Source organism: Helianthus annuus, chromosome 4, assembly GCF_002127325.2.
Source record: "Helianthus annuus cultivar XRQ/B chromosome 4, HanXRQr2.0-SUNRISE, whole genome shotgun sequence".
In the NCBI taxonomy this organism is placed as follows: Eukaryota; Viridiplantae; Streptophyta; class Magnoliopsida; order Asterales; family Asteraceae; genus Helianthus; species Helianthus annuus.
Window position 1 is genome coordinate 194,927,597 of NC_035436.2, and position 24,688 is coordinate 194,952,284.

Genomic DNA, 24,688 nt, shown 5'->3' on the forward strand with positions numbered 1-24,688 from the left:
CGACCTATTTTTTTGTCGTTCAAACCAAAAATTTACTACAACTATTTGTGTAGTAACAAAAAATTGTGTAGTAAACAAAAATTTACTTATGAAATTGTTAGTCAAAATGACAATTCGTTTCTCGACAACTTACAATAAGTTTTTTCCAAAAATAAATACTTTTCATGCCTATTTAAGGAGCACATACCCTTCAAACTAAAGGCATCACCAATCACTTTCACAAACAGAAAAACTTATTTTTGAAAAAATGGAGAATTTAAAGGCTTTACGCCTAAAAGAAAAAATTCTTTTGATAGAACTAAAAGCTATTCGAGATCACTACATCAAAAGTTTTTGTCATGGCATCTATTGACAATTATTTAACGACCTATTTTTTGTCGTTTAAACCAAAAATTTACTACAACTATTTGTGTAGTAACCAAAAATTGTGTAGTAAACAAAAATTTACTAATGAAATTGTTAGTCAAAATGACAATTCGTTTCTCGACAACTTACAATAAGTTTTTTTCCAAAAATAAATACTTTTCATGCCTATTTAAGGAGCACATACCCTTCAAACTAAAGGCATCACCAATCACTTTCACAAACAGAAAAATTTATTTTTGAAAAAATGGAGAATTTAAAGGCTTTACGCCTAAAAGAAAAAATTCTTTTGATAGAACTAAAAGCTATTCGAGATCACTACATCAAAAGTTTTTGTCATGGCATCTATTGACAATTATTTAACGACCTATTTTTTGTCGTTCAAACCAAAAATTTACTACAACTATTTGTGTAGTAACCAAAAATTGTGTAGTAAACAAAAATTTACTAATGAAATTGTTAGTGAAAATGACAATTTGTTTCTCGACAACTTACAATAAGTTTGTCATCTATACCTTGGTATGGCATCTTTTGACAAATACCAAAATTATGAACGATATTGTTTGATTGAACAAACCTACTACTACACAAAAGTCGGGGGGGGGGGGGGTAGGTATGGTTCACAAAACCTAACTTCTTTTTAGTGAAATGTTCTTTTGAATGACGTGAAAGGAATTGAAATTTGAATGAAATTGACGTCCATAAGGAATCAATAGACTACTTATGACGTCAATAAGGATCAGTTATTATACACATAATTTGCAATTCTCAATATTTGATGGCAGACATTAGAGGAATCTTTGGAGATATATTTAGTTGTCGTTTATAATTATGTAACTTTTGAATTTTATATTTTTTTTTCTTTTTTAGAATAATGTTGGATCCATTGTTAGACGTTTGTTAGTAGTCATAGTGTTGACGTCTATATAGAAGGCATTTCGTTCAGTATAGAGATATCCAAGAAAATAATAAGACTTTCCATTTATTCCACTTTCATGACCATCTAAACTTCTCATCCACTCTCTTTAATTCATCTTTCATAAGTTCTATTTCTTTTCCATATACTTCATGTTATATCCCTTACAAAATACACACACACAAAACATAACTTCTTTTTGTTGATTTGGAACATGTCAAATTCTTTTGAATGACTAAGGAATACGTAAAAGGAATTGAAATTTGAATGAATTAATGTCCGGAATCAATATACAATAAGTAATGGCTTATCAATTATTATAAATTTAATTTGCAATTCTCAAACTAACAAACACTAGAGGAATCTTTGAAAGATATATTTAGTTGTTGTTTATATTTATGTAACTTTTGATTTTATTTATTTATTTATTTGCAGTAATATTAGATCCATTGTTAGACATTTTGCAATTACTCATGGGCTAACTCAAATTACGCATGGGTTAGGTTAACCCTAGTTACGCATGTTATATTACATAATTACGCATGTTATTCGCCCACTTCGCATGTTAAAACCCATCTGTGTTTAAAACTTTCACTATATAGCAAATTATCAATAGAAGAAACAGGTTGATAATCAAAACTATCGATCATATAAATTTTATTATATAAATAATATTTATATTAATTATTTATTAAAATCAAAAACAAGTGAGCAGGTGGAGATCGCTAGTTCGATCCTTAAACTGAGTGGATTTTACCTCACCTCCGAAGACAGTTTATTGTCCGTTATAAAGTGGCAAAAGTGACCAAACTCATCAAGAAGCATCAATCACACAATGCAGGAGGTCAAAGACGCCTCCACATTATCCTGTCAGACGAATGCTTCACCGACCACAACGCACTCTCACCCTTTCTTACCCTGTTGTATGTGTTGCTATAAACCATCAATCGCATATGGTCTTAGGTCAAGGGAGTCTATTTCATTTTAGTTTTTACAACAAATTAAAAGAAAACAAAAACAAATTAAGTTCAAAATGTATAGCAACAACCAAAAGTTAGAACCTGTAAAAAAGAGCCGGTGTTTTTCGTTATTCAAAAACAAACTCGCATACCTACTAAACTACACTGATGTTCAAGATGGGAGTTTGAACCCCCGACCACTTCACACAACTCATGGTTGAAACACATGTGGTTTCTAGTGTAGGATCCTTGTGAGATCTGTAATCTTCCAAAACCCGAAAGAACTTTATAAAAGAGCTTTCATGCCGGTTGGTTGGTTGGTATAAGATTGTACCGTTGCAAAGTGCTTCCGGGGTCATCAAAGCGTGGGGCTCGCCCACAGCTTCACTTTCTTGTCGACACTTGATGAGGCTAATATACTGACGCGTTTGTCTCCTGTTGAGATATATAAGACTTCGTTAGAGGAAACACATTTCAAACCAAACTTATTCTGACATTTTCCCAACCGGACCAGCTAGCCATATAGTTTCTCGTAAAAATCTTAGTGGTATGGTGGGATCAGAGGGCGTAGTAATACTAACCTACAGGAATAGGTTTAGGTGCCCATGCGATGTCCGTGATGTCACCTGTATACATACAAGTAAACATTAAAACAAAAATATATCAATACTGAAAGAAGTTACCAATAAAGTAATATGAAAATGTTTATGTTAGGTAATTGGTATCAACTTACTTTTGTATATTAGTAACCATTGTAAAATATTACCCACCAAGGTAACCGTGGCAAATTGGGCGAGTCACGAGGATAGCATGTGGAAATGAAAACATTTAGTGTGTCCAAATGGCTAGGGTCGTGTCTGGCCGACCCACAAAACATCTTAATTAACCTTTTTTTATTTACTTTTTAGCTGAAAAGAAAATGTCTCAAATAGGTCAACTAGGTCAAAATCACCCGAAATGTTCTCAAGTGCTTTAGATCTCATAATTAGCTTTGTAAAAACAATGAGAATATTAATTAAAAGACAAAGTTGTTAATTTTTAGTTGATAAATTAATTATTTAGAGTTAAGTTCATGTAAAAATAAAATTAACGTACTAAGCGTACGAATTGGGGGAAAAAGCAAAAAGTGGCGGTGACATTTTGGTAATTATCAGCAACTTCAAAATTACTCTAGTAGAGTAATTTTGAGCTTCTGTAGAGTAATTTTGTAAATGTTCATGTAGAGTAATTTTGGTTGTGTAGGGTAATTATCAAAATTACACTAACCCCCCCCCCCCCCACAACCCCCCCCCCCCCCCAAAAAAAAAAAAAACCTAAACCCCCCACTCTACAAGACATTTTCCAAAATTACTCTACAGAAGTCAAAATTACTCTACTAGAATAATTTGATAATTATCCTACATTTCCCAAAATTACTCTACTGATGCTCAAAATTGCTGATAATTACCAGATTGCCACCGCCACTTTTTGCTTTTTCCCCAGTAATTTTGAAGTTGCTGATAATTACCAGATTGCCACCGCCACTTTTTGCTTTCTCCCCCAATTCGTACGAACGTACAATAATTTTATTTTTATTTGATCCTTTACCTAATTATATAACCTATACCAATGGTGGACCGGCCAACCTTTTTTTGACCCAAACCTGTTCCAATCTGTTACCAACCCACCGTATTTCAACCATCACTTTTTTTCCTTTAAATATAATAGATAAAACGTCCATTTCTTCTATAAGAAAAAAAGGAAAGTTTGACAGAAGAAAGCATGCTATACGATTAGAAGGGAATTAGAAATACCGTCATGTGCTTTATCAGCGGTTTCTAATACTTCCCCAGTTTCAACAGATAGCCATTGTAGTAATGAGCCATGAGTTACAGCCAAAATCTTTCCATCGGGGGATATACTGAGACGATCGTAATGCAATGCAGTACCATTTGAGTCATGAAGTGGAATCGGAAACACTTTCAAAGTCTTTGGGTCCTCATCAAGATGATATCGAACTTCAAAAATAACAATTCTGACATGTTAGAAGAGAAGTTTGTACAATAATAGCAGTCATCAAAAACTAGTTATTTACAATTATACATACCATTAATGTTCCACACTCTTATTGAGCCATCCTTTGATGCAGTAATGATCCTTTCCGAGTCGGGTGTAAACGACAGCCATGTAACAGCACTCTGAACATTTCCCAAATCAAAAGTTAAAAAAAAAACATCGTCAATGTGTGTGTGTGTGTGTTAGAGAGAGAGAGAGAGAGAGAGGAAGCTAAATGACCTTATGGCCTTTCAGTTGCATAACTTTTGTAACCTCTTTAACTGAACTATCCTTCGAATACACTATCTCCCAAACCTGTCAAATAAGGCATCAATACAATATTAGACACATATTACTTAACGACAATGCGCACACCAAGTAAAATATCTAAGGATCTGCCACTTAGTGTTTGAAGTCTTCTGCTAATTGTTCAGTCTTGTATTAAATTACAGACCAATTAAACACCATTAGAAAGATGCAAAAAAAAAAAAACTAGAAAGAAGTACCTTGATGGATAAAAGCAGATAAAAACGTAACGATTTATGCGCAAGGCAAAGGAACGTAAATGTTTTGTAATGATTTGAAGAAGATGTACATAAACTCACACTAGCATCAATAACCATAATCTTAAGCCTAAATATAAAGCATTTCCAAAAGAAAACTATATGCATAGTTCTACAAGCAAATTGTCTAAGAATTTAATTTACACATAATCTGAAAAAAAAAATATATGTCATTCGAACATGTCACCTTAACATCAGCCGTGAAAGCGGCGGCAGCAATAAATCGGCCATTTGGAGATACAGTGGCCATATTGTTTTTAAGCTGATTTGTGTCGACAAATCCCAACATCTTTCCGGACTTTCCATGCCATAGTTTAATATCAGTTCCTATGAAAAAAAAAATCAATCGAAGATTTCAATAACAAATGTTACTTGTTTACTTCTTGAGATAAAAGAACATGACAACTATGCCCTCTCAACTTTAAGTTCGTTTAAATAGCTATCAATGAAAAAGAAGGATAGAATATACCCTCTGAACTTGATGCAACTATTGTACTTCCATCAGCAGCACCATGGGTAGCTTTAGTTCCAAATAAAGTGAGAATATACTTTTTCTCATGAGCATTATGTTGCTCCCACTTAAGTTCAGGCTTAAAGTGCTGCCGATTTTCACCGCCTTTTGGGTTGTCTTCTCCATACATGTATAGAGAAGCTCCGGTGAGACTTTGAGAAGCCACAACAACCGAAGAAGCATCATCAACAAATGCAACTGCAGTTGGATGACCTCCAGCTGGCAGGTTGATTCTCATAAACCTACATTGGAACAACCAAGTGACATATATTTAGATAGTACGTAAAACATTTGATACGTGTTGAAGGTAATAAGATTATGAACTCTTACTTGAAGCTTTTGCTTGAAGCGTCATCCAGCTTGAATACCCTGACTACACCATCATCACAAGCTGCGAGCACACACAACAAGCAGCTGATTTTAAGATATACTATATGGTTTCTTCTATAAACATACTAAACGTGTGACGAGAGTTACCAGTAGCCAAACTATGTCCGTCCGATGAGAAGCATAGGCCATTGACGGAATCCCCATGACCTTTTAAAGTATTTAAGTCTAATGGGTGATGGCGCTTGTTCAAATCCTACATCCACAACCATTAGTGATATGAGCTGACAAATATGAATAAACAAATTATCTTGGCACAAATATACAGAGAACAACAATTAACAGCATCTGTGCATCCCGGATGTGCTTGCTAGCCAAAAGATAGATAAAGACATTACACCTTACACTAATATATCAAATTTATTACAAAACTATATGTACTTGTAAATTTTTCTCAAATCTATATTCATACAAGTCTTTTAAAAAGCCGGATAATCTACGACTCTATCATTACACCTTACCAAAACAAAGTTCTCGACTATCACAGTTTATAAAAGAACTGTACCGAATAAATGGTTACAAGTTTGGAGACCAATAGAAAATCAACCAATCTTGTTTCAAATTTGCATAAGTATTTCAAATAATTTCTATAAGCCCAAAAATGTATGCGCATTGATTGCATCTTACTAGTACGTGTGTGGATATTTAACCATAAAGCATAAAGTTTTATAGTTGATCAAATATTCAATTAATATGATATGAATATGCTGGCACCTTCGAATCGCTTATCACAGTTTAACAATACAAAGTAACTAGATCAGTAGTTTAATATTTCAGTCATGTACATACAAAACCGGGTTTGATTTAACTAATAATTCTTTCCATAATCCAGACCAAATATAATCATTTAACAACCATATATCCATCTCAATTAAAAAAAAACATTATGCTCTCTCACAATATGTTTACAACTTACAAAACCTTAGCCTGTGAACAGAAACGAGTTGTACACTTTCGACAATGAGATCAGGTTCATATCTCTTAACTTCAGTATGATATCATTTAATAAAAAATATATCAATCTATACTGCGAGACAATAATAATGAAAGTAGTTCAAATCTCTTAAATCACTTTAAATCTCTCTTGTATCTCAAATTACACAACTGTGTATGTCTGTATAAATGAACAAAAAAGCATCCGTAACAGAAAACAGTGTATAAACCCTAGAAATCAAAATTAAATCGGTTTTATTATTTATATTCATTCCTTACACGAAACTCAGCATAAACATTCATCAATGATCTCATATTATTTCAATTTAGGTTAAATATGATACATAATCTCAAATTCAACTTCAAACAACAGATTCATCTCAAATTCATATAACCTAAGAAACACATATCTAAATGTTGATTAGATTCGTTTACCTTATCAGCATGAGATTGATGAGGTTTAGCGTGAGATTTTTTAGTTTGATGAGGCTTTGAATTCTTCAGATTCAACGGCGCCGTATCGGCGGGATTAGCGATGGAAACGATTTCGGATTTGCGGTTGCGAAAGTAGGTGCCGAAGGCGATAAAAGCGATCAGAGCTCCGAGAATGAGAGAGGTGACTACGGCGATTGACACGATCGGTTCCATTTTCAGTTAGATCAGCAGATATGCAGAGTATTATGATCGACGGCTAGAAGATTCAGGAAACAATACGCATAAGAACGTGTGCTCAACAGAAATGAACTCCTCTATTTGGATTTGGGATTTGGGCTTCTGATTTCTATAAACCCTTCAAAAAGTATAAAAATGTAAATATCAAATAATATGTAGGAAAAATGTATTTTAATAAGAGAAAAATGCCCGGATAGTCCCTGTGGTTTCGTCTTTTTTCACCTATAGTTCCTAACTTTCTAAAATTACCTAAATAGTCCCTAAGTTTTCAATTTTTGTTCCCGGATAGTCCCTGGGTCTCAGTTTGTTTTCTCTGTTAAGAGGGTGTGAAATGTCAAAAATACCCTTTCCTTAAAAAGGCAAACCACAGGGACTATCCAGGTATCTTCTTCATTTTTATTTATAAAACTCCACCACCACACTTCATCTTCAACCTCCACCCACCATCACCCTCCTCCACCCTCCACCATCACAGAGGTGAGTGAGCCGCAACAGCCACAGCACCGGTCAAACGGGAGTAACCGGACCAGTCCCGGGCATTTTTCTCTATAAGAGTGGTCAAAATAACTTTTACACTTTTACCCCTATACGTGTTATAAGAAAGACCACAATTTTCTTCTTCTTCAGACACCACATGCGGAAGCCATGGAAGCAACCGTACACGTGGACGAACTCACCTCCGGCGTCAGTAACCGTATCATTCCGGTCTGCAAAAACCTCCACCGATCATTCTTCTCCTCCGCCTCCGCCCGCCGTGCACTCATCTTCCTCCAATCAATCTTCCTGTGGTTCATTTTCCAGCTCCGCCGTTTCCAGCGCCCTCAACACCGTTCTCCGCCGTCATCCAAGTAGAAATTCTCTTTCCGGTGAAGAGATGTTGAATATGAACAGGACGTTCTCCGGCGAAGAGCGCTCACGGAGGAAATTCGGATGATTACGTCATCGATCGATGTTGATGACGTCACTAACCAGTGTCGAGCTGACACGTGGATGTTTGTTGGTACCAGACGTAATGCTTCGTTTTGCCGGTCGTGGATTCCGGTGTGTGATGAGATCAGGTAGCTAATATTTGCCTAATTTTTGTGTAATTAATTATTAATTATTAATTATTATTATTAATAGAAAATTTATTTTGGAAACTTTGTGTTATGAAAATTATCAAGCGCTGTGAATTATGATACTGTGTATGTAATTACACGTATTTGATTCGGTTTTTGTAAATTTTTGAAGGTGATTGTTGGAAATTTGGTGATTTGTTTATTTGTTTATTTGTTTTGATGTTGTTTGTGCTTAAACTCAGCATGCAAAACTGTTTGAGATTAATTTTGTTACTAGATGCAGTGCCGCAGCTTTCAAGGGGCCGGGTGCCGTGGCTGTTGCGGCTCAATCACCTCTGTAATGGTGGAGGGTGGAGGAAGGTGATGGTGGGTGGAGGTTGAATATGAAGTGTGGTGGTGGGGTTTTATAAATAAAAATGAAGAAGATGCTCGGATAGTCCCTATGGTTTGGCCTTTTTAAGGAAAGGGTATTTTTGACATTTCACACCCTCTTAACAGAGAAAACAAACTGAAGTTAGACACAGGGACTATCCGGGAACAAAAATTGAAAACTTAGGGACTATTTAGGTGATTTTAGAAAGTTGGGGACTATAAGTGAAAAAAGGCGAAACCACAGGGACTATCCGGGCATTTTTCTCTTTTAATAATCTAAACTAGTGCTGCAAACAAATCAGACATTCGACGAACAGTTTCTGAATTGTTTGGCAGGAAGTTTGTTTGTGTTCGTTCATTTATTATACAAACGAACACGACAATAAGTTTCGTTCGTTTAGTTAAATGTTAAATGAACGAACATGAACGGAGGGCGCGCTCGTCCATTTATGTTCGTGAACGTTCGATAACGTGTTCATTTATGTTCAATAGTTCATTAGTGTTTTTAGTTTTTACATTATTTTTAAATACTTCAACATTTCGACAAATAATATATTTAATATGTGTCAATTTGTGTTCATAAACATTAGTTTGTGTTCATCAACGTTTGTTTGCGTTCGTTTGTTTCTATTTGTGTTCGTGAACATTAGTTTGTGTTCATCAACGTTTTCATTTGTTGCTTCAAATTAACAAATGAACACAAACAAACACGAACACGTTAATTTCTTTAACAAACGAACACAAACATTAAATTTCGTTTGGTAAGTGTTCATGAACAGGTCGTGGACACATATATTTTTTAACAAACAAACATGAATAATGTCTTGTTCGTGTTCGTTCAATCCGTTTGCAGCCCTAATCTAAACTATAATTTATTGTCGGATAATATTTATATCGACAATCTAATCAATAATACTTTTAACATTTACTTTTGTTTTTTGATAACAATATCACTCACATAATTATCATGGATTTGCATTTGAGTTCTCATTGATTTCTCTCATAATGATGATTGTAAGCAAAATGAGGAAACAGTCTTTTGTGACTATGTGAGCTAAATGTGATTGCCATTGACAACAAAAGTGAAACGTAAAAGTGTCGTTGATCATATTACTGTCAGTTTGTCAATAATATAAAACAAAGATTGTTGACTATAAACAATACGATGAAACACACATGTTTGGATTATAGTAAATTGAACTTTAATGATAGAAATATACACTTGATATCTATTCATAGGTTCTAAAAACAGGCTTGCTTTTTCACACTTGACATTTTGATTTTCTTCGTGGAATACAACATATACACATAGTAACATAAATGTTTTTTTAACATATTGTGAGGCAATACATGTTTTAAGATGTTGCTTACTTTTTCCACCTAAAAGGCTTTAGAGTTTAGATATATAAATTTTAAGATATGATGTAAAAAAATCATGTTTTCGTCCGAAAAAACACACATTATCCTTCATTAAAAGTCATATTCTTCTAAAAAAGTTCATTTTTGTTCGGCCAGCAAACTTTGGAGGGTTTAACTTATGTTTTCCTAATATACAACTTTTTAACATAATAGCAAAATTATGGAGATTTTCAACTTTTAAAAAGAAAATATGTAACATGAAACTCTTGAAGACTTGAACTCGTTACTCAACTGGTCATGAAGTATGGTTTATTGGGCTCAAATAGCAAGTTTGGCTGATCGCCTAAACTTGGGCTGTTTAAATGACTGGCCTGTTTGGAATCAGTTTTTGTCTGTATACACATTTTAAAAGTTGATTGCATTGAAATAAAACCTTGATATAGAATCATATGATAACATGTACCATTAGAAATTTATTTTACATGTTATATTTTTCCTGTGTTCTAACATCTTCATCTATTTTTGTATTTATGTTTAGAAGACTCCAATAATGAAAATATGCCATTAAAAATAGTTAAGAAGGGAAGACATTGGATTGGTTTTTATCATCAAAGTTCTAACACTACAATTACCCAATAAGTTCTATTTGCTTGGTTTAGCACATCAAACCCGCAAGCTTTATTTAGAAGTCTTGGATCTCCTATCAAGTTATAGTATGTTGTTTCGCTTACAGCATTCAATTGCATCATCAAACATCTCTTCAATCCCATATTTGAACTCAAATCCAGTACCCAAGAGCTTTTTCGATGAGACGCTAGGGAACATCAGTTTATCATAATCATCATCCGACTTCACAAAGCTATTGAAAACACGGTTAGGAGCTAGAGTTATTGTTTGTTCTAACAAAAATATGCTAAAAGATGATTTACAAGATATAACGATGTTAAAACTTACTCAATACTTGGTATTTTATACTCTGGATATTTGGTTGATAATAGTTTGTACACTTCCTCGATAGGAACTTCAGTTTTCGAACAAATATATCTCCCCTTCGCATTAGGGTGCTCAAAAAGATGAATATGTGCGCTTGCTACATCATCAACATGAACATAAGGCGCTCTTCGTAGCATTGCATAAAGACGAGTGTCCCCTGTAATTTAAATTTAGTTACTCTATTCAGGATTATTTAACTTAACAATAGTAAGAATGTTTACTAATTATAACCCACCAAAGATCATAGCCATCACGTCGCGCACAGATTGTGGGCAGCGAGGGCCAAGAAATGGACCATGAATAAACGAAGGATGGACCGTCGCGACATCTAGTCCTTCTTTCTCACCAAACTCGAGGATTGCTTTCTCGGTTAGTGTCTTTGAAATATGATACCATTCTCCGAATTTAACATGAGTGCGAATATAATCAACATCACTCCAAAATTCCTCGTCTACAACGTCATTGTGTTTTTTTCCGTTAAACATTACCGCTGACACGCTAGATGTGTACACAACCTTCTTTACTGTCTTTGAATCAACGCATGCTTGTAAAATACCTAAACTGGCCTTCATTGATTTTTCGGTTACAACTTCTATAGCATCGTTGCTCCCATCCATCGGGTGGGCAACATGAAAGACACCAATGCAGCCTTTGATTGGTGCCTCGAAGGTCTCCGGTTTGCTTAAATCCGCATCGAAAATTTTAAGCTTCTCTGATGCACAGGGTAGGTTTGTAAGGTAGCTCACATCTTTCTTTGACCCTAGCAATCATAAGGTTTTCAGTCTGAGATTTTAAAGTAATGTCGACTGCATTTGGAAAAATAATACATATTTGATGTGATCTCCCCTATAAGTTTGAGCTTAAATTTAAGTTTTTAAAATAATAAAATTTAATTAAAATAAAATTTAGACGTCGATATAATTTTGGTTTTGAATAAGAAAAGAATGAGCTAGTTAGTTTTCAAAACATTTAGAAGCTTTTAATAAAGCAAATTTAATTTTAGCATTTTGGCTTCTGTATAATATATAATTTTACGGGTTAAGTTATTCTACAAAGCTCCTAATTTGAAGGAGTGTAAGAAGGATTTATAGAGTGACAAGTGTCCAATAACCTAAAACCTAAACCCACTACATCATCACCCAAAACCTAAATACCCACCCCCACCCCACCCCACCACCACCCAAAAACCTAACCCCCCCACCCCCACACACACACACAAAAAAAAACACTATACCTCATCAAAAAACCTAACCCCTCCTCCTCTCCCCCCCCCCCCCCCCCCCCCCCCGCGGCGGAAAATTTATTTTTTAATTTTTTGGTGAGGGTGGGTGAGGGTGTGGGCTTAGGTTTTTGGATGGTGGTGGGTGTTTAGGTTTTTTTTTTTTGTATAGTGGGTTTTTTTAAGAGCCTATACGCTTTCTTACAATTAGCAGCCTTTGTATTTGATCATAATCCATAATTTTACATCTTGATTCTTGAAAATACTATTTATTCATTTTTAATCAAATTTTATAAAGTTATTTACCAAGAAATATTCACACTCGTTACATGTGTCATCCAAAATCAGATATAATCATATAACGAGAAATAAGATATACAGCTAAGGATAATAATGAGACTCATGACTCATGCGTTTAATTTATATTTATAATAATTAAAATCTAAATCAAATAAAATCGAAAAAAAATAGTAAAACTCTTAAAGTCAAAATTCGGATGAACGTATCAGTGTAAAAGAGTCCAGATCGGTGAGATGTCTACCTTTCAACCAACTGACATTCTGGTCTTTGGATTGGTAGGAGGAAAACACGCCTGTGTGGATCTAACAGGGGTTTCCCCGCTTGTGGGCTTAGGGAGTAGTGCTTTCACAGTGGGCCAGACTCCTTTAAAGGCTGCTTCGGGTAAAGTGATCAAGCATGAGAAAGCGTGCCTTGACAACCAGCACGTATTTATCCCATTTGCTTTTGATACTTTTGGTTTTCTGGCGTCAAAGGCTGTGGACCTACTTAATCGAGTTCAAATGGTCATGCATAGTAATGTTATGACCCCGAGATCTATGGACGTAGTTTTTAAAAGGCTTAGTTTTGCTATTCAAAAAGGGGTGACGACGCAGCTTGTAGCCCTTTACCAACTATCTCGATGTAAATGTAAATTATTATTTATAAATATAGTGCATGAAGAGATGTGAAAAAAATTGAAAGTCAAAAAAAAAAAAAAGTGATCAAATTTAATGTTGGTTTCGAGTTGTGTTATTTTCTAAGTCTTTTGCATCGAGACTCCGCTAACTCTTGGATCAACTTTTTATCAAGATTTTTCTATGTTTCTTAAGACCAAAACAATGAACTTAACTTAGGTTCCATTTTTTATATACCGGTTACTTCGAATCGATCAGTTTATGTGTGTTAAGGTGTACTAGAAGATTGAATCATATTCGTATCCAAGGCAAAACAGAAAATAAATAAAACTTAATAACGATAATGATAATTAATAGCATATTATATACCTGCTGCATGAGATCTGATGGTGGTATTAACAGAATACCCATCCTGAAGCAGTCTCTTGATGATCCATGATGCTAAAAACCCTGTTCCTCCGGTCACACAAATGCATCCTTTCTCCATTTTGATCTTCAATTCTTATTTGTAACAATGAATTGAAGTGGTTGTTGTTTCTATATGGTTCCACTTGTCACATGTGACATGGATGGATTTATACCAATGATAGCCAACCAATCCATGTTTGACTCATTAATTATACAAAGACCATTGTAGTTTTTGTTTTCACCTCCACAATTATTATTATTATTATTATTATTATTATTATTATTATTATTATTATTATTATTATTATTATTATTATTACAATTAAATTATAGTTTTCTTATTGGTGGTGGACTCGGGTTACTCTCGGAGTACTCCGTTTGTCCAGTGGGTGCCCCGAGAATGCTCGGGATTGAGTTTGTTGGCCGTTCAAAAAAAAATAACTTGTAATAATAAGTGATCTAATTGTCTTTTTTTTCTATAACCTTTTTCACTGTTTTAAAATTAAATTATAGTTTTCTTTCTCTTTTAAAATTGTAATAAATAATACTTTAAAAAAGTCGTACAAGATTAGTTTTATCTACGATGCAATAAAAATTTATCACAAAAAAGAGTCGTATTTATTAACTTATATCAAAATAACACGTCACAAAAAGAGTCGTATTAAATAACTTATATTAAAATTAAGAAATGATTAACACATCACAAGAGTTTATGAAAAAATATTTTAAATATTACACAGGTTAAATAAAATAAATACAATTAATAATGAAGATTAAAATATGATAAAATGGTTTTTGTGATAAGATGTTATTGATTTTTATTAAAATTTTAAAATTGAAAAATAGAATCTAAAAGAGAGTGAAATAAAAGAAAAAATAAATCTTGGCTCGCTAAACAACAACAACAACAATAAAAGTATTTATGCAGTTTTGTAGATAATTAGTAGAAACCCATTTATCAGACGTCAGGATAGCGCTAGGCTATAAGTCAGTCATCTTTTATGTAGTTTCATTTGTGTAACAACAACAATAAAATCATGAATGAAGTAAATTTTTCTTTAGTTGGAATATATAAGAGAAACATAACCTTAATGATTTTAATAACTTTATGAAATTGATAAAGTAATCAAATAAATTCAGTTAGAAAATATATAAATAATATTTGAACCTAAAGAATACGTAAAATAAAAGAAAAACTTATTTATAATTATGGTTTATCACCTATCAGTTAGAAAATATATAAATAATACTTAAACATAAAGAATACGTAAAATAAAAAATAAACTCACCTATGGGTTTGAATCTGCGTTAAAGAATGAAAATGAAATTTGGTAAATTAGTATTAGGTATGGATACAGGATAAATTAGATTCATGTATTACATACCGACTTTTTGATAAATTTAATAATTACAAAACCTATAACCAATGGGATGATGATCTATTGGTATTGGCATATCATCCATTGATTTCCTTTATTATATAGTATAGATATGGTTAAAAATTACAAAAATTAAATTATACTTTTTATAAAAAAAAATAGAAAGGAAAAATAAAATGTGCAGCAAATAAAGTCAAAAGGTGATCTTAAATAGAGTAATGCAATCAAATCAAATCTATCTATCTATTATACTAAAGCAAAATAAAGGTTGACTATTTGACTTTGAGGTGGCTGCGTTCTTTGGCCAGAGAAATGGGTATTTGGGCGGCAATTCCTTTTCCTCATTCCTCGGCCATTTTGTTCCTTTCACACGGTCTCTCTCCAATCAGTTCAAGCTTTCCAAAATTATGCAATCGTTTCCTTTCTCAAATTTATTTCTAATAGAAAACCCTAAATGTTTTGCATCAACTACAATCAACAAAAAAACTCATTGGATTTCTCTCTGCGCGTTTCGTTATTTCAAATTCTTCTTCAGTCGGTAATTGTTTCAGAAGAATCCATCATATATTCTACCTCTTTGTGCACTCTAATTCGTTAATCGCATGTTTTGTATATGGTTAGTAACTTGGTAGAAGGGGAGAGATGCAATTGGGTATTTCAACATCTTCTTCAATCGGTAGTTACATTTGTTTTAGAGAGTGTTTTGCAGAGAGATACTTTGGCTAGAGATGCTTTGCAGAGAGTATAGATGGATTCATCGCTGTGGTGGCTAGAGATGCTTTGCAGAGAGATGATGTTAAACATCTAGGGTTTGGGAGTATATATGGATTCATCACAGTATGTTTGTTCTCCTTTGATCAAGGTAATTTCGTTTCCATTTTTACAAAATTAGGGCTAATTTTAACACTACCAAGTTAAAGGTTATCACAGTATGTTTGTTCTTGTGGTATCTACCCAGTTCTTTCGAGTGGTAAATCATTTGTGGGTGTTTGTGTTTTCTATTCGTCTAATGCATAGATTGATTTTATGTCGGTAGATTTTTTTTCAATGATTTTGTGGCATGCTGTTATTAATTTTATGATGATGAAATTGGGTATTGTTCATAAGCATTTTATTTATTCAGGATTAACAGTTTGAATATAATGTAATGTATTACAGTATTAGTCAGTGTATATTTCAAATTTTGAAGTGTTTATGTGTAATATTTCATCTAGCATACATATTGTTTAATCCAATAATATGTAGTGTATATCAGTTTCAGAGAGAGATAGAACATATTTGATCACCGGTGAAGGACCTCTGACCAACGAATGTAATCTTCAAACTCAAATCGCCGCCATGGTAATCTTCAAATTCTCTCACTTCACTATATTATCGTTAAATTCACAATCTTATATTCTATTTTCATATGTGTTGATGTTCTAAATTGAAGGTTTTTGGTGCGGAGCTTGGTAGCAAATGAAGAGTTTTTACATGACCTTTTACATGTTTGGCAGATCAAATCCTTTACAGGCGACTTCTCAAGCTGAGTTTTTCCAGTAGTTATGTGAAGTGCACAATGGTGTTAACATGAGGTAATTAATATATCTTCTACTAAATTCATTTGGTTCGGTTCAGCATTTAACTTAGACTAAAAGGCACTCAACATGTTTAGCTGGTTCATCATCTTGCACTAGATGTTCTTTAAATGATCATAGGCACTTATGATAGCAATTTTTGTTTGCATGAATACCACATTGAATGAGTTTTGATAGCAGTTTTTGTTTGCTTGAATACCGTTTCGTACTCTCTTTCATTAATAAAAAAATTGGAGAAAATCAGTTTTTAATTTTTGTAGTCATATCTCCTACCGGCATTAATGCTTGCGTTTGGTTTTGAGGAAGTTCAGATGCGATGGATGCTTTTAAGCTTTTGCAAATGAGAAATGTGACGTTTGGTCGGCCCGCTAAGGTTTCTTTTGCAGATTCTTTCATCGACCCTGGTGATGAGGTCATGGCCCAGGTAATTGATAGGTCCGCTAAAGTTTCTTATGTCTTTCATCTGATCAAGAATTTCAAGTGGGCCTCTTTTTTAGCTGTCATACATGTGTAACATAAAGTTGTTAACGGAGACAAACGAATGGAGTTAAAGGAGTAGGATGAAAATGACAAGATTTCGAATCTTTTTGATCCAGATGCAAAAAAAACCAACATTTGAACAAAAGTTGGAAAAGTGGCCAAATCTCAGGGACGAAAATGACATTTTACTCAAAAACTAAATAAAAATGATGTAAACCAATGAAAATAAGATGATTTGTTTTTACATACTTATTTGCTTCCAGTTGAGAACATAAACTTTGTTTTTTAGTAGTGGTAAAAAACCAAACCCATCAGTTTTCATGACATATTGCACCATGTGCTTATACACTTGTACTTTAGTTCTAGACAAATGCATTAAACTAAAACATCATTTGATGCATGTGATACATGCACCTATATGCCCTACATGATGCATTTTCCTACGACATATATACGCATCCCATACATACTTATATTCACTGGTTTGATGCAGTGGTTTGAACTTTGAAGTGGTAGATGGTCTTTTAGGCCCACATTGGAAAGCTGTGGGGTTAGCCTTCAACTGCACCTTCCTTCTCTTTGGCTCTGTCATACAGCTCATAGCTTATGCAAGGTCAGCTTATTTTTCACCATCATCCAAACTATATATTGATGTTATATATTGTGTGACACATCATATATGATCATATGCATCAATATATACTACATAAATGATCATTTGGACAAGAGGACATGGACGTATATATTCGGAGCCTGTTGTGCTATTACCGTCTTCATACCGTCTTTCCATAACTACCGAATTTGGTCGTTTCTCGGGCTCGGTATGACCACCTACACTACATGGTACCTAGCCATCACAGCCTTGGTCCACGACAAGGTTGAAGGTATGGGTCATTCGGGTCCTACAAAGCTCGTGTTGTACTTCACTGGAGCCACAAACATACTCTACACTTTCGGCGGACACGCAGTCACAGTGTAAGTAAACCGCTTTCTAATTTAATCATAATTTATAATTTTAGTTGAGGATAATATATTAATATTGATTTTGTTTACATGTTTATTGCAGTGAAATAATGCACGCGATGTGGAAGCCGAGGAAATTTAAATACATATATTTGTTTGCTACATTGTATGTATTCACATTAACTCTCCCATCAGCTGCCGCAATGTATTGGGCCTTTGGTGACCAGCTTTTAATTCCAACGCCTTTTCCCTTCTACCACGAACGCGGTTTCGTGATGCAGCTGTTATCCTCATTCTAATCCATCAGGTTCCAATTATCGGTTATTAAAACATTTAATTAAGTTACTAAAGTTTTTGATAAGTGTATTGAGCAATTTGGGTCTGTTATTAATTTATTATTTTCTTTTACAATTTATAACATTTGGTTTCGCGTGTACTCCGCTGTATTTTGTGTGGGAGAAAGTGGTGGGGATGCACGATACAAAGAGCATATGTTTACGAGCTTTGGCATATTCTCAAGAAATACGGGTCGGTGGGAAAAATTGAGCTAGCCCGTAACATGCCTTCTGCCAAAACAAAAGATTACGGGTTCTTCACATTTGGAACACATGATTTAGCTGTAACATGTGCTAAAATATCAATAATGAAGAGATCGGTGAAGGAGAGAACAAGGTTAGTGTTTTCTTTTTAGTGTATTAATATTATTTACTTATTAGTACTTAATTCTTTTCTCATTTTTAATTGTTTCGAATTTCATTATTTGGCGGATGATCTTATAAAAGTTTTTTCATTGTGCATTAATAATCTTGAAATATTTGTAGCTAGATAAATCAGTTTTAAATTTAAAAATTCTAGATCAAATTTGTTTTAGGTTTTCTATATAATGACATATTCGATGTTCCTTTGTTGATTACCATACACAAATCACAAGTGTTCTTTAGCATTAGGTGTTTTTATGTGTTTGAAAATGGAAATTTGTTAAAACATTAACATTAGCATCACGTGTTACTGAATATGTAGCTTCTTTTTTGTGTATTTTATTTTATTTTTATGTTTTATACAATTTCAATTGTTTAACCCATGTACCACACGGGTAAGATGCTGAGCTCGGTTAATTTTGACAAAAGATTAGAATATGGCAAGATAAATGGATTGGCTTCCTGTTAAGTGGCATATTGTTAAGGATCTGCTAAATAATTTGTTGAAGCACATTACCTTAGATAACAATGAGTATAAACCTATTATTAATAGCGGGGATTATATACTTGGTTATATAATTTGTTTGATGTTTTATTTTTTTTAATCCTACTTTTGGTTTGCTTATTTACATATTTTGTTTAGTTGAAGTTAGAATAGGGATTGCAAGTGTTAAAGATCTTTAAAGAGGAGTCTAGCAAGCAATGTAGGTTAGACAATTTTAACTTCTACGAAGATCGTTAATAGAGAATTCAAGAAAAGAAGGCAAAACATCAGTTCGAGAAACAGGTTTGGTCCATATGCCTAATCACTACATTTTATTCATCTTTTTTAAGTAAAATTTATAAAATATTAACTTTTTATTTGTTTTTCTTCTATTCACTATTCAGATGTGGGAAGGAAAACCCAAAGAGGGAATTAAAGTAGAGATTGTACCACCAAAATCTTATGAAATTCCTAAGAATTGTGAATGAAGCTACTTTGATTCACGTAAATGGAGACGTGAAACCTGCAGCGAAAAGTATTATTGCTGATGGTGTTACTAATGGTTGCTAAATTCAGGTGCATGGGTAGGTTTTTGGCTGATGGAGTTTTTAAACCGTCAAACTATCACTCTCGGAACAAGATCTAAAAATGTGCACACAAGTTGTTAGGAGGTTGCAGTGGCCATCTTGAGGTATGACATGTAAAATAGGAGGATCCTGATTTGAAAGTCTTGTGCTTGGATGCCTATCACTTTTCTTAGTTTTTCATCTTCTACGGTGATTTTTGTTCTTATTTAATCTTTTAATATTGAGATATAACATTACACAATATTTAATTATACCAATAGGTTATTTTAAAATATTCACTCGGTTTCATTTTTTTTTATTAAATCCGAATAAATTCAAAGTGTTTTCGTTTGTTAAACCGCGTGTATACGCGAGCTTTAACCTAGCTTTATTTGCTGACATTAAAAGTCATGCTTATGCAGCAGCTCATATGGAGATCAAACCAAATGTAACAGCAACAGGCGTAGAAGATGAAAAACCATATGGAGGTGTTGATGAGCTGATGCCATCGCTTCCATCAGCAACAGGCGTTAAGGTTATATCATTTTCACAACTAATTACTCAAGTAATTCAATAATTTTTTTTCTTTTGACAAAAGCTTGATTTCCGCCTTTTGATTACTAATTTCTCTGTCGAATAAATCGGTGCTTTTTTAGGGTACTAGCAACCATTACCCCTTTTGTCCACCAAAACCGGAGGATGTTGCTACAATATGCTATACAAGTGGTACAACTGGGACACCAAAGGTTTGTCACTTATACTCTACGGTTAATACCAATACTATAAAAAACCAGTATACTAACTTAATACCAGCATACAACCCATACCTCGACCACAACCCTTCATTTTAATCTGCATTAACATCAGATTTATCTAACCCAATACCCTTCACATACTCATTTCGTACTGTTCTCGACATATTTTAGGCCTGGGTGTTGAAATGGCCATGGTCATCTGCATCGAGCCGCGTCAAAGATGGAACAACCTTTTCTACTATTCGGGATATAGCTTATAATAACATGTTCACATCATATCTAACTTTTGATCATGGAGGTAAATAGGAAAGCAGTGAGATTAATCGTGTTTTTCTGTACATGTTCGTAGAAAGGTGTTTTGAGTTGGTTTTGTTGTTTTGGGTTTCGTATCACGTAGCAGTTTAGATCTAGATTGTTTGTTTTGTAATTAGAATTTGCCAAATTTGTTTTGTTGGATGACTTAATAAACAACAAAAGCAGGGAAGAAAAAACTTTTGACTATTTTTATTGGATGTTATAATATTTAATGTGGTATTGTCTCTATCTCAAATGATGTTTGTACCTTAAAAATGGTACATATGCTTATCTAATATGTGCTTTATCTAAAAACGACACATCATATTCTAGTATTTTCATTAAGTTTCTCTTGCATGAGTTAGCTGAACATCTTACCCTCCTTCGATGATGACCCCCGTTCCAAATGCTAACAAATGGGTTTGATAAACTTCGTATTTGTAGATTTATATTAATTATTATACTTATTAACTTTTCAATAACGAAAATTTTAATCTTAGCATATATTTGTGTAAGACCCTAACTCGTAATTGACAAAAAGTCGCAGCGGAAGTTTAAGCCATAAAATTTCTTTCATTATAAATACCTTAACTTGTTTAAAATTTAACTTTAACATAACTCCTTCACATAGATCCATCAATCGACTTATTTATTAAGTAAAAACATAGCTTATGTTTACTACATTATATACATCAACGTTCCCGTACAATCTCACTAGTGACTCGGTCCTTGATCTCTATCCCTTGAAGATCCTTCGTATCTCGTACTACCTGCGCTCACCACATAAAATTCATAAACATCAGTACGCATCATAAACATGTAAAATTCATTCACGTTTATTTTTCGTTCCGTTAACTCTTTACATTCCGGCTTTCCATCTGATCATACGACCCGCGGTGAGACTTCTTTGCTATTCCTGCGTTACACTTCATTCACCATGGCACGCCATTAGTAACATGACCATTCAAACATGTTAGAGCCAAATATATAAGCATATATACCAGATCCTTTCTTTCATGCACAACATATCCTACTTCATGGATAAGTACCTACACACGTATGTTCATACACATTTCATACCTACATACATACATGCATACATACTTACTTACATACATACATACATACAAGCTTTATTCCTTTGTGTACATTCAATCCCATTTAATACATATATACATACTTTCATATATGTATAGTCATACATCTATTTACATACACCCGAAAACATACATGCAAACATAAACTCATCTACACGTACATGCTTACATACTTACATATAGTTATATAATGCATATAACGTATTTAGATAGCCTTCACACAAGTTTAGAGTTGAAGAATGCGAAAAATATGAAAGAACCAGCAATTGGCGCAAGAAGAAACCAATCTGGCGCAACCTTGTGCCAGTTCTGGCGCAATACAGAAGACATCAGTCAGGGCGCAACCTTGTGCCAGGGGGGCGCAACCTTGCGCCTGGTTCAGACCTGCAACTTTCAGCATGACGAATTTTTACAGTTTTGGTCATAACTTTCTCATTTCTTGTCCGTTTTACCCGATTCTTTTTCCTACGTGATCGTAATTTAATCCTCTATCATATGGACTTGAAATCCCACATTCGGTTTAAGGAAATTCTTAACTTACGCGCTTTCGGCTTAATAATCATTTTCAAATTATTCGACCCGTTTATGTTTTCATCAAACCACTCATTTGTTTTAACCCAAAACATACATGAACATTATAACCATAATACTTTTATTTTATCCAGAGTTTCGTACTTGGGGTTTACGCACCTGATACCCGGTATTCATTAAACTCATTCATTCCATTTAAATCTACGAATCAAACTTTGTTACTAAAACCTCAACTTGTGCAAATGTATATCTATTAAACCAAACTCACATCTGAGTCTTTTGACTATTAAACCACATCCCCGATTCCCGGATTGCGTACTTATGTGCAATTCTACTCATTAACCGGTTATACTACCGTAGCCATTTCTTATACAACATTTCGATATAATCATAAGACCTCATTTTGACCCATTTGGCCTACTTAGAAAAATTCACCGATTTCATTCAACTAAATCCATATTTGACATTATACATCATGTTTAATTAATTAAAATGCTACATTACTTGAACAAACTAAGAAGTGATTACGGAATCACTTACCTTGTGCGTCCGAGTCCATGCTTAGCTTCCGTGTTTACCTTGACCCGTTGTCCTTCCATGCTTGTGTCCATGATGACATACCTCCTATCCGTACATGTCATCATATTCATATCATTATTAGCATTCATACACTTATTCAATTGTGTCCTAAAGCTCATTTACGGCATTTATACATAGTTGACTTCCAAAAGTCAACTATCCTAATTACATTCAAATCAAGAACATGACTCCGTTTTAATATGGTAGACCATAATATAAACATCATTTACATTCCACACTCATATTGTATGACATGTAAACCTACAAGATCATCCGATTATATACACGTGCACATTCCATTCCGTTCATACTAGCACCTATATGTCTTCATTACCAATAACAATCATCATTCCAAATTTTACTCCTTTTTCTAGGATTTGCATATACCTCACATCCACCATCATAAGTCATCATTAAGACAAAGCAAACAATCCATATTGTGTGCATCACACCCTCAAATCATATGTTACAAACTACTAATGCAAAATTCCACTAAACACTATTTCAACAAGGTTTCTCATATGGGTTCAATTAATCACACTTCCATCACGCATCTTATTGACAACTTTTACCATTAACACATTTTATACCCATTTACCAAGTTCTTGCACACACATTTTATCTTCTAACTTCACTTAGGCATTTCATCATACACTTGGTGTGCATAACATTTTCTAAGCTCATAGTACAAGTAGTTTAAGCATGTTTCTCCCAAAATTCATCTCATGAACCATTTTATTTGAACAAGGTCACATTGTCATCAAAATTACATTATGTTTACTATCAAAACTTACCACATAACATCTTGTGCAACAACATAATCATAATATCAATAATTGCATGTTCATCATAATCATTCTTGTACTCCTACACATGGGTTTCATTCTAAATCATCAAATGACATCTAAAACTCACATAATTCGTGTTCCATATAGTGATCCTAACATATTCTCATGCTTAATTTCACATAATTTCACGGATTGATCATAACCCACTTCACATAAGATCACCAAACCATAAGTTTCAACTTACCTTATGTTCAATATGCTTAGATTAGAGATTTCTTGGACTCATGCATCCGATTCTTGCTTGATAACACCCTCAATTGAAGTGATTTTATGAGCTAGGTTAAAGGAGAAGGGTTTCTCCTTCCCTGCCCTTCTTGCGTCGCACGTCCACACCCAGAATCACTGGGTTTTCATTTTGATGTTAATATTTATCACCACTTACACATTTAGCCCTTAAGGTTACCTTGTTGTCATGTTTGCACACATTTTTCATTCTTTATAAACTTACATCATAATTATTGAACTTCACAATTTAAATTAGATTCTTTAACATCAATTAATCTATTATAAATTTTGGGGTGTTACACTTTTACTTAAAAGTTAGCATTACATTTAACTAGGTTAAGTTTCCCTAGTTACCCAACATCATGTCATACTATTTAAGCACATGCCCATAGTCAAATTAGGGATTTTGGGGCGTTACAAGTCTACCCCCCTTAAAAGAGGTTTCGTCCTCGAAACCTTGTTCATTTTCATTTAAATTAATTTTCTTTTTCTTTCTCCTCATTAACTAGATCGCGAGCCCGTCTCAGTGACGACCTTCTAACTTCAAGAAC

General features: G+C 33.8%; 3 protein-coding genes across 3 annotated transcripts; 1 reads left to right on the forward strand and 2 right to left on the reverse strand.

Annotated features, from left to right (window-relative positions):
- Positions 1–2,280: 2,280 nt before the first annotated feature.
- On the reverse strand, positions 2,281–7,460 carry LOC110937729 (transducin beta-like protein 2). Its single transcript, XM_022180184.2, has 10 exons — positions 7,102–7,460; positions 5,824–5,929; positions 5,677–5,737; positions 5,305–5,588; positions 5,023–5,162; positions 4,513–4,587; positions 4,325–4,415; positions 4,032–4,235; positions 2,820–2,864; positions 2,281–2,673 (listed from the first exon to the last, which is right to left on the reverse strand). The coding sequence occupies exons 1-10, from the start codon at positions 7,312–7,314 to the stop codon at positions 2,597–2,599; spliced, it is 1,296 nt and encodes a 431-aa protein (XP_022035876.1). The 5' UTR covers positions 7,315–7,460; the 3' UTR covers positions 2,281–2,596.
- A 3,211-nt stretch (positions 7,461–10,671) lies between these two features.
- Positions 10,672–13,850, reverse strand: LOC110937730 (vestitone reductase). Its single transcript, XM_022180185.2, has 4 exons — positions 13,623–13,850; positions 11,356–11,880; positions 11,082–11,277; positions 10,672–10,986 (listed from the first exon to the last, which is right to left on the reverse strand). Exons 1-4 carry the CDS (start codon positions 13,738–13,740, stop codon positions 10,836–10,838), a joined length of 990 nt encoding a protein of 329 aa, XP_022035877.1. The 5' UTR covers positions 13,741–13,850; the 3' UTR covers positions 10,672–10,835.
- A 3,926-nt stretch (positions 13,851–17,776) lies between these two features.
- Positions 17,777–18,359, forward strand: LOC110934105 (auxin transporter protein 1-like). Its single transcript, XM_035989515.1, has 2 exons — positions 17,777–18,072; positions 18,164–18,359. Exons 1-2 carry the CDS (start codon positions 17,777–17,779, stop codon positions 18,357–18,359), a joined length of 492 nt encoding a protein of 163 aa, XP_035845408.1.
- Positions 18,360–24,688: the final 6,329 nt, after the last annotated feature.